General features: G+C 51.5%; 1 protein-coding gene across 1 annotated transcript in view; it reads left to right on the top strand.

Annotated features, from left to right (window-relative positions):
• Gna12 (guanine nucleotide binding protein (G protein) alpha 12) overlaps nucleotides 1–8,686 on the top strand; it is a 74,880-nt gene extending 66,194 nt beyond the window's left edge. Inside the window, exons 4-5 of the mRNA XM_013023383.1 lie at nucleotides 3,996–4,046; nucleotides 7,048–8,686. Of these exons, the coding sequence (XP_012878837.1) occupies nucleotides 3,996–4,046; nucleotides 7,048–7,617 (621 nt within the window). The 3' untranslated portion in view covers nucleotides 7,618–8,686. The remainder of the gene's footprint in view (nucleotides 1–3,995; nucleotides 4,047–7,047) is intronic.
• The last annotated feature ends 2,472 nt before the right edge of the window (nucleotides 8,687–11,158 follow it).

Here is an 11,158-nt window from a genome sequence, read left to right as displayed (position 1 = left end):
TTTTTTCTTTTTGCTTATGTGGTGCTGAGGAATCGAACCCAGGGCCTCAGGCATGCAAGACAAGCGCTCTACCACTGAGCCACCTTCCCAGCCCCCATCACTTGCTTTTAAAGAAAACGATTGTGAACTGTGAACATTTGTCATATCCTGTACAGAAGACAGGCTGAGACTGTGAACTCTCATGTCAACCCCACGGCTTGGTTGAAGAGCACTTGGGTCTCACAGTGCTGGGCCCACCGTGGCTTCACGCGCCATGAAATACTGTTCCCTCCCTGTCACCTGTGTGTCTAAGCAGTCAAGCGAGGAACCCACATGCACAACCTCTCTGAGGAGGATGTGGATAAATCCAAACCGCGGACACTGCGGGTGGGAATGCAGATGGCTTGATGGCCCCTGTGCTGTACAGAATTACCATCTGACTCACCATCCCACTCAGTGTGCACCCAGAGGAACTGGTAACAGATATGCAGACTTGCTGCACCCGGCCGTCCACAGCGCTCCACGAGTGCCCAGGGAGCCTCTTCATACATAGGGGCTAGTTAGAAGAAAAGTGCTGGGAGGGGTCCAGACCTGGGTGAGCCTTGAAAACACTGTGCTCAGTGAAAGTGCCACCAGCCCAGGGTGGACATGTGGCCACTGGGGCTGGTGACAGGTGCTGCCAGAAAGGGCTCACCAAAGGACAGTCATTGTTGTGAACGGCCTGGTGACGAGGCCCTGCCACCTGTCACCCTGGTCTTCATCTGCCTGTGCCTGGCACAGGTGCACAGCCCTCCATGAACCTGCTGTCCTTGACACTGCGCCTTTACCGCTCCCAGTCCCCAGGCTAGCTCAGCAGCCGGTGAGGGCGGTGGGCCGAGGCCACTGGGAGCCCAGCCGCCTATAGCCGCCCTAGCTGATTTACTGTTTATGACTTCGATTTCTTTTCCAAAACAACAGGAGTAATCAAAAGTCTGTTTTAGCTGGGCGCTAGTGGCTCACATCTGTAATCCTAGCAGAGTCTAGGTCCAGAGAATCATGGTTTGAGCCATTCAGGGCAGGAAAGTCAGAAAGACTCCATTTACAATTAAGCAAGAAAAAAAAAGCAAGTGCTGGAGTTGTGGTTCATGGTGTAAATCACCAGCCATGAGCCAGAAAGTCAAATGAAAACATGAGACTCTGATACCAGCAAAAAGGAAAGGAAAACAAGTTTTTTGGACACAGGGACACAGCTGTGTTAGGCTCTGTCACAGTGTAACCATCCAGACAGGACTCAGATTGATTTAGCACATGAGGTGTTTTTCCTTTTTACCAGAAACCTTTCATTCATGTTAACATCCCCATGTCTGCCAGAGACACAACACAGTCTTCCCAGTGCTGAGACTGTTGGGATTTAAATTCAAGTTTGCTAAGCAGATGCTCCACCCCTTGAGACTCACCCCCAGCCTTTTTAGCTTTAGTTACTTTTCAGGTGGGTGTCACTTTCTGTCCAGGCTGGCTTGGATCATAATCTTCCTGTTAACACTTCCCACCATAACTGGCATGATAGGCACATGCTACCATACCCTGCTTTTTCTGTTGAGATGAGGTCTCACAAACATCCCCCTGGCCAATAACCATCTCAACCTCCCTAGTTGTGTTAACAGTAGTGAGCCACCACACCCAGCCATAAATGTGGCCTCTGTGTGTGTGTGTGTGTGTGTGTGTGTGTGTGTTTGCACGCACGCACGCGGGAGTGCAGGGCTTGGGTGCTCTCCCTGAGCTTTTTTTGCTCCAAGCTAGCACTCTACCACTTGAGCTACCACTGTCCACTTCTGGATTTTATTATTATTATTATTGGAAATAAAGAATCGCACACTTTACTGCATGAGCTGGCTTTGAACTGCTAGCCGCAGATCTCAGCCTCCTGAATAGCTGGCATTACAGACATGAGCCATTGGTACCCTGCTAAACCTGGCCTTTTGAACAAGTCTGGAGTAAATGAATGCCCCAGCACCTCAGGCTGTAGAAACATCATTCATTCTCTGGTCACGAACTTCTCAGCTCTGCCCCAGCCCCAGGGAACCCAAAGCTGGGCCTCAGAGCCTGGGACATGCCTCAGCAACATTGTCTGTGCTCTGTCCACCCTGTCCTCCAGCCCCTCTGTGGAGCCCTGTGGCTCAGGTGAGGTACTCTGATGTGAAGTGGGATTTTCTTCCTTCCGTCCTGTGCATCCTGGCTGGGAGGAGCTGAAGCCACCAGCCATGCCAAATGACATAGGATGGCAAATAATTTGCATGCACCCAAAGAAGTAAAGCCTCCAACCAGCTACCGGTGGCTCACGGCTGTAATCCTAGCTTCTCAGGAGGCTGAGATCTGAGGATCGAGGTTCAAAGCCAGCCCAGGCAGGAAAAGTATGAAACTCTTATCTCCAATAAACCACAGAAAACCGGAAGTGGCGCTGTGGCTCAAGTGGTAGAGCGCTATCCTTGAGCTGAAGAGCTGAGGGACAGTGCTCAGGCCCAGAGTTCAAGCCCCACAACCGACAAAACAAAAAACAAAAAGAAGTAAAGCCTCCACCAGCGAGGGATGAACCACTCTGGAGGAGAAAGAAACAACAGGGCACTTTTCAGCCCCTTACTTTCTAGAAAATGGATTTATTTTACTTCGTAGGGTCTGTATGCAGCTAGGTTCCAACTCTGTCTTCCTGCCTTGCCCTCCCAAATGCTAGGATTACAGGTGTGTGCTGCCACACCCAACTCTAAATGCTTTTATCTATACAGTTCCCCTTCTGGTATCCTGAGGCTTTCCCATTCCTTGTGACCAGCCATGTCAAGGAGTATGTGTCAGGGACCATGTCTGGACTCTTCAGAGCTCTGCCGATGCCTTCTGGGGCCTGGGTGAGAGGCAGGAGGTAGACAAGGACAGCAAAGTGGGGCTTGGAAAGTCAGGTGTGCTGTGGGCCACCCAGAGCGCCTCACCGCCCAGCTGCTTCCTGTCTGTGCCGGAGAGGGGTGGCTCTGCACCAGCAGAGCAGGGTGACGGGTGCAGCGAGAGGCCATCCAGGCCTCCCGGCATGGAAGGGTGGCATCTACAGCCAGCTGGCTTGCATGAAGCCCGTTGCCCAGAAGTGAGGGTTTCCCCGACACATCCCCCCCAGCCCAGTGCCTCTGCCATCTCAAGTCAGACTCCAGAGCAGACTTCACACACCATGAAGAGGCTTGTATTCATCATCAGTGCCTGAACGGGGCTTTGTGTCCCATGCCGTAAACCAAGACCATGGCTTCCATTCTGCCCTGAAGCTCTTCTCTGGGCCTCCCAGAACAGAGAGACACCAAGTTGGGGCTGCTGGCTGCTGCCGTCCCTCATCATTTCCTTAGGAAGTCATAGGCTGTAATCTGGCCAAAAACCTAGTGTTGCCAGATGTGGCTCACACCTGTGATTCCAGCTGCTCACGCAGCAGAGCAGGAGAGTCAGAATTCAAGGCCAGCCCAGGCAACAAGTTGATGAGACCCCCATCCCAGCCAGTAGCTAGCTGGGTGTAGGGGTGTGCATCTGACATCCCCGCCACGCAGGAAGCATAACTAGGAGGATCATATGATCCAGGCTGGACAGTGAGAAGGGACAGGGCATAGCTCAAGTTCTGGAAAACACAAGGCTCTGAGTTCAAACCCCACTACTGGGCATTGGTGGCTCACGCCTATAATCCTAGCTATTCAGGAAGCTGAGATCTAAGGATCAAAGTTCAAAGCCAGCCCAGGCAGAAAAGTCCCTGAGACGTTTATCTCCCATAAACTATTCAGAAAAAACTGGAGTGGAGCTGTGGCTCAAGTGGTAGAGTGCTAGCCTTGAGCAAAAGGATCTCAGGGATCAGTGCCCAAGCCCTGAGTTCAAGCCCCAGGACCAGCAAAAAAAAAAAAAAAAAAGACCTTTCTACTCCATACTTTTCACCCTGTTTTCCAGTTTGCATTCACACTGCTGTTCTTACTTCATTTTCTTCTTTCTATGAAGACTGAGTTCTAAATGTCTTCTCCTCACAGGGTGAGTCTGTGAAGTACTTCCTGGACAACTTGGACCGGATTGGCCAACTGGTGAGTAAGACCCGCCCCACTCTCAGCCTTCAGAGACTGGAAGTTGTGGTGTTGGGACCCTGCTACACACATGCTCCGCCGGGTCCCATCACATCACTGTGAGCGTCCTGTTCTGTCGGGTGTCTGCCGGGGTCTGGATTCCATTGTGAGCATGGGGAAGACATGCCGCCATGAAGGCATGGAGGTGTTCTGTAGTCAGAGGAGGATTTCCTGCAATTGTCCCTGTGGAAATTCAAGCCTGTACAAAAGGACACCCCACATGCAGCAGTGACTACCCACACCCTCGCCCAGGAACACAACCCTCACCACAGCCTCTAATCAACCATATTTTAGCAGCCAAGCATGGTGGCACATGCCTATCATCCCAGCTCTTGGGAGGCTGAGGCAAGAGAATGGAGGGTGTGAAGCCTACATGGACTACAAGACCCTGTCTTAAAAACACCAAGAGTAGCCAGGCACTGGTAGCTTACACCTGTAATCCTAGCTACTCAGGAGGCTGAGATCTAAGGATTGTGGTTCGAAGCCAGCCCAGGAAAGAAAGTCCATGAGACCCTAATGTTTAATTTAATTCCAGAAAACTGGAAGTAGCACTGTGGTTCAAGTGGTAGATCTGAAGAGCTCAGGGATAGCGCCCAGGCCCAGAATTCAAGACCCACCACTGACCAAAAGAAAAAAGAGTAACAACAAAAATATCCATACTGGGCTGGGAAGGTGGCTCAGTGGTAGAGCGCTTGCCTTGCATGCATGAGGCCCTGGGTTCGATTCCTCAGCACCACATAAGCAAAAAGAAAAAAGCCGGAAGTGGCACTGTGGCTCAAGTGGTAGAGTGCTAGCCTTGAGCTGAAGAGCTGAGGGACAGTGCCCAGGCCCATAGTTCTGGCCCCACAACCGGACCCAAAAAAGAAAAAAAACAAAAATAGCCATAGTTTAGTGTGCATCTCTGGAAGATAAGACTCTGAAGATCACAACCAGAATACCTGTGTGTTCTTGAGAAATTTGCCACTGTGCCTTAGTGACAAGCATGTTCATTTGCTTGTAAGACTTTACTTGGTGGTCTCATTCTTTTTCTTTTCTTTTCTTTTTTTTTTTTTGCCAGTCCTGGGGCTTGGACTCAGAGCCTGAGCACTGCCCTGAGCCTATTTTTGCTCAAGGCTAGCGCTCTACCACTTGAGCCACAGTGCCGCTTCTGGCTTTTTCTGTTTCTGTGGTACTGAGGAATCGAACCCAGAGCTTCGTGCATCAAGGCAAGCACTCTACCACTAAGCCACCTTTCCAGCCCTCATATTTTCTTTTCTTTTTCTTTTCTCTTTTTTTTGGTCGGTCATGGGGCTTGGACTCTGGGCCTGGTTACTGTCCCTCAGCTCTTCAGCTCAAGGCTAGTGTCCTGCCACTTGAGCCACAGCGCCACTTCCGGTTTTCTGGTGGTTTATTGGAGATAAGAGTCTCACGAACTTTCCTGCCTGGGCTGGCTTTGAACTGCAATCCTCAGATCTCAGCCTCCTGAGTAGCTAGGATTATAGGCTTGTGCCACCGGCACCTAGCCCTCATATTTTCTTGTTGACTTTAAAAAAAAAAAAAACAGTAACAGTGATCAAGTGGCAGAGGCCTACCTAGCAGTGTTCAAACCCCAGTATCACCAAAAAGAAAGTAATAACAGCCAGGCCCGTGGCTCACATCTGTAATCCTAGCTACTCAGGAGGCTGAGATCTGAGGATCAGGGTTCAAAGCCAGCCTGGGAAGGAAAGTCTGTGAGACTCTTATCTCCAATTAACCACCAGAAAACCAGAAGTGGCACTGTGGCTCAAGTGATAGAGCACTAGCCTTGAGATAATGAGCTCAGGGACAGCACCCAGGCCCAGAGTTAAAGCCCCATGACCAACAAAAAGAAAAAAAAAAGTACTAAGAATTTATATCGATATCCTAATAAGGTCCAAAAACTGCAATTGGTCCATGTCACTTAAACTGCTTTGAATTTGTGAGTTTCTCCTGTCTTTTTCCTTCTCCTCATTGATGGACTGAAGTAACTAAGCCTTTATGCTATCAGGTGTCATAGTCTAGACCTGGCTGTTAATGTGGTGGAGATCTCCCTCAGGCTCCAGCCCATTAGGCCACATCCCCTCCCCCCTCTCCCTCCCCTTGGTGTTTGGCTGGATTGCTGTGGGAGGTTCTGTTGAGTACTGGCATCAGTGGTGACTTTGCAGAGCCTGATCACAGTGGCTGGAGAGCTGGGATTACTTTGTGTCGTGGAAGCCTCTGAGAGTTCCCCGAGTGCTGGGGCCTGGCTCAGTCATTAGCACACAGGAGGCCCTAGTTCCATTCCCAGCATCAAAAGAAGAAAGTATTTCATCTGGGCACCCATGGCTCACGCCTGTATTCCTACTTAGGAGGCTGAGATCTGAGGATCACGGTTCAAAGCCAGCCCCGGCAGGAAAGTCTGTGAGACTCTTATCTCCAATTAACCACGAGAAAACCGGAAGTGACACTGTGGCTCAAGTGGTAGAGCACTTACTTTGAGCTGAAGAGCTAAGGGACAGCCCTCAGGCCTAGAGTTCAAGCCCTATGAGCAACAACAATAACAACAAAAAAATATTCCAATACCAACATATTAAATATTTCATATTAGGCTTAAATAGCATTGCAAACCCTAAGGTAGCTTAGTATGAGGTAAGGTAAGGCCCTGGAAGTTAGAACATTTTCTATAGAGTAGCAAGCAGGAGGGCAAATTTCCTCTGCAGAAGAGGAATGGTGAGAGTTCACATGGAGACCAACAGCAGGGACCCTGGTCCCCCGTGGCCCAGCCAGGGGAACAGGGAGCTAACTCAGTGTTCCTGTTTGCGTCATGGTAAAGGCATAGTTCTATACGCAAAGTTTGCTTTGGATATTTGGCTCGAGTTCCTGGAAGAGTTGAACCAAACCTTTTGTCACCTTTCCCTCTGCCCTGGCCTCTGCCCTCTGCCCCTTCCATCTCCCTGCCCTTCCTCCCTCACCCTGTGTTTTCCAGAACTACTTCCCCAGTAAGCAGGACATCCTGCTGGCCCGGAAGGCCACCAAGGGCATCGTGGAGCATGACTTCGTCATTAAGAAGATCCCCTTCAAGATGGTGGACGTGGGTGGGCAGCGGTCCCAGCGCCAGAAGTGGTTCCAATGTTTCGACGGCATCACCTCCATCCTGTTCATGGTGTCGTCCAGTGAGTTTGACCAGGTGCTTATGGAGGACCGGCGCACCAACCGCCTGGTGGAGTCCATGAACATCTTTGAGACCATCGTGAACAACAAGCTGTTCTTCAACGTCTCCATCATCCTCTTCCTCAACAAGATGGACCTGCTGGTGGAGAAGGTGCGGAGCGTGAGCATCCAGAAGCACTTCCCCGACTTCCAGGGTGACCCGCACCGGCTGGAGGACGTGCAGCGCTTCCTGGTCCAGTGCTTCGACCGGAAACGGCGCAACCGCAGCAAGCCGCTCTTCCACCACTTCACCACTGCCATCGACACGGAGAACATCCGCTTCGTCTTCCACGCTGTGAAGGACACCATCCTGCAGGAGAACCTGAAGGACATCATGCTGCAGTGAGACGGGGCGGGAGCCCGTGCTGCCCGCGCGGCCTCACCCCGCGCCCCGGCCGTGCTGGTGAGCCAGGGGCAGCAGGACCCGGCAACTGTCGTGTCACGTGAGCTACTGAATCTGGGGCCCGGCAAAACTACTGAAACTCCAGCCTGTAGCACCTGGTAACAGCTAGCTTGCTTCTCACAGGCACCTGCTCCCTTCCCGACACCGTGTCATCAGGGCAGGGGCGCGCACGCGCTCCAGTGACAGAGTGCGCGCACACCCCTTGGCCTGGCACACCAACCCCGAAGCGCCGCCTCGACAGCTTGCAGAGGAACCCGGGCTGCTCAGCCCAGTGCCCGAGCCGCCCTCCAGAGTGAGCGTGCCGTGCTGCCTTTAACTTCACACCAGTGCCCGAGGGGCCCTGCCGGCCCCACGCCCCGCTGTGGGCCACAGGGTAGGGGTCCTGCACCTGCCTTGTTGTCCCCAGAAACAGCTCAGCCTCATCAGCATGCCCAGTGACACACCAGGGACAGGATGGCTGCTGGCTGCAGCTGTCAGTCTGCCCCCATGCCTACTGCCATGGTGCTTTTTCCTCCTTGATCCTTCCCCCCCAGTGGCAAAGCTGAAAACCCAAGTGGCCTTACAGATGCCCCTTGACCTCATTGGGGAAAAACAGGGGCTAGAGTAGCTGGCACAGGCACCCCCAAACTCCTCATGCCACAGCTGCCCAGAGAGTCCCTGGCAGCTGGCCTTTCAAGTGGCCAAAAAGCCCAGAGAAATCCCAGTATCTGCACACTGCCCCCCCCACCAACGCCTTACATAGCTGCTCCCCAATTTCCTAAGCCTGACTGCCCCACCCCCGTGGCACACCCAGGGTGAGGGAGCGCCGTCAGGCCCCTGGTCAGAGTGAGGCTGTGCCTGGCTAAGCTCAGCTTGCGTCTATGCCCACCAGCCCGGAGGGCACACAGGTGCCACATTGCATTCCACAGAGGCCTGGTGCAGGGCCTAGCTCTTTCCCCAGTGACTCCACAACAGAGAAAACACCGCAAAGCGCAGTGTGGGTGGCTTCCTAACACCGGCCCAGGTCCCCAGGCTGTGCTCTGAGCAGGCCTGATGACCACGCCGCATACTAGGAAACAGTGGAGCATCCTGCTTGAGGCCCGCGCGCGCGCAGATTTGTGTGATTTCACTCCTCTCTGGCTGCTTCTGGTTTCCTCTAGCTGTTACAAGTGCAAGGGATGTGGCTAGGCCCAGGTTCAGAGGACATAAGTTGCCCAGGGTTCTTGGAGGGGGTGCACGGGGATGGACAGAGCCTGGCCCACAGTAGGTTCCTCGCCCAGTGTCTGTTAGGGTGAAGAACATGAGCCCAGTTATTCCTCCACCTTGAGGGCATGCCTGCCTGGCTCTGTTGGAGGTTGCTGGAAGGACGTGGGGGCTGTCCCTGCCAGGGAGCGGGAGCCCTGGCTCTCTGGCAGTCTCTCGGACCCAGATGCTCCTGAGGGGCGCTGCACAGCTACCGCTTAGCAGACGGTAGGTGAACGGTGAGGCCCGTCCTAAGCTCAGCCTCTGGCCACAGCCCCAACAGCTGGGCCTGCGTGGCCCCTTTCCAATGTCCTGAGACACACCCAACCCTGAACTCAGAAGTATTATCCGTGCAGAAGGGAACTGTCACCACCTAGGCCAGCACCCTTTACAGCTCGCCCCACATAGATCGTAGCCCTTTCTCCTCAGCCTTAGGCTTTTGTATTTTTATTTTATTTCACTGTTACTCTGTTGTTGTTGTTTTTTATTGTGATGTTGGAGAAGCGGGGTGGGGGGGGTGCCTCTATTGCAAAAAGTGTAACAATAAACTTCCTCAAAATAAGACCTCTTCCTCATCCTTACACTGTTTTAAACTGAGAACTGCATGTAGGTTTGTTACGGAACTAGACTTTTAACTCCTCTGTTTGTAGAGAAATTATTTCAAAGATTTTGCGTCCTAGCTCTGTAATATAATTTATAGAGATCTCTAGAGTTCCTATTCCTGTAACTTTCCTACTTCTTTGATAAAAGAAAAATGAGTCAGGTTGTTTTAACTCCAAGTTCAAAATAATAATAATATTCAAACACGCTGGTGAGTTACAGTTGACTGTCTTCGGGGGTCCGGGACACCCCAGTCCTGGGGAGGTGGGTGTGGTAGGACAAAGGTTCTCACAAGGACAGAGGCTGGAAGCTGATCCCAGCACATTCCTCTACCTGGCAAATGTTAGCCTGGACTTCAGGGGCTGGCTCAAGGGCTCTAGAACCTTCCATCTCTGGATGTTGGTTGAAATAAATCTTTGGGTTTTCTTTATCATTCATCATTTAATGCCAACACTAATGCCGGCGCCAGTGGCTCACGCCTGTAATCCTAGCTACTCAGTAGGCTGAGATCTAAAGATCACAGTTCAAAGCCAACCCAGGCAGGAACATCCATGAGACTCTTATCTCCAGCTAACCACCAGAAAACCAGAAGTGGTACTATAGCTCAAGTGGTAGAGTGCTCTCCTTGAGCTGAAGACCTCAGGGACAGCGCCCAGGCCCAGTAATGCACTTCAAGGCCCATAACCAACAACAAGAAACTAATTTTTTTTTCTACTTTCAACTTTTAGGGTAGTTAATTTTAGGTAGAGATAAGAGTTTCATAGACTTTCCTGCCCAGGCTGGCTTCAAACCTCAATCCTCAGATCTCAGCCCCTTGAGTAGCTAGGATTACAAGCATGAGCTATTGATGCCCCTGGAAAACCAGAAGTCAGTCTAGAGGAAGGGAACCATGTTGCTACCTCAAAAGCTGCCTCAGAGAGGTGGGCCATGGAGGCATCCAGTAGAGGCTGCGCCCCCATGGCTGGCCATGCAAGACAGCTCCCACCCTGTCCACCCGTGCATAGAGGCAGTTGCTCAGAGCAGGCCCTTCCCTGGGGCCAGCAGGGCCTCGCACGGAAGCCTGCCCCACGATGGAGCTGGACAGCCCCGGGTGAGCAGATTCAAAGAGGAAGGAACCTGACCTTCCAAACAGGAAGGCCTACTGATAAGCTCACAGATGGATCTGTTTTCTGTGGACCTCTTCCTCCATGGATTTTTCCTTAATTTGGTTTGTTGCATTCATCTTGAGAATGAAAATACAATGTTTTAAGCATTACAGTAAAAAAAAAAAATCCATGACTTTTTCCTTAATTTGGTTTGTGGCATTAACTTTGAGAATGAAAATTAATATTTAAGCATTCTAGGAAAATTAAATAACAATGTATTTTATCAAAATCAAACTCAGGAGATGCCTACATTTAGATAATATTTTCACTTGATTGAAATTGATTTTTTTCGGGGGGGGGTCGGTCATGGGGCTTGAACTCTGGGCCTGGGCACTGTCCCTCAGCTCTTCAGCTCAAGGCAAGTGTTCTACCACTTGTGCCACAGTGCCACTCCAGTTTTCTGGTGGTTTATTGGAGTTTCATGAACTTTCCTGTCCAGGCTGTCTTTGAGCCAAGATCTTCAAATCTCAGCCTCTGAGTAGCTAGGATTACAGGTGTGAGCCACCAGCACCTGGCCA

Source organism: Dipodomys ordii, unplaced genomic scaffold (assembly GCF_000151885.1).
Source record: "Dipodomys ordii isolate 6190 unplaced genomic scaffold, Dord_2.0 Scaffold68, whole genome shotgun sequence".
In the NCBI taxonomy this organism is placed as follows: domain Eukaryota; kingdom Metazoa; phylum Chordata; class Mammalia; order Rodentia; family Heteromyidae; genus Dipodomys; species Dipodomys ordii.
This window is presented reverse-complemented; position numbering and strand designations above follow the sequence as displayed.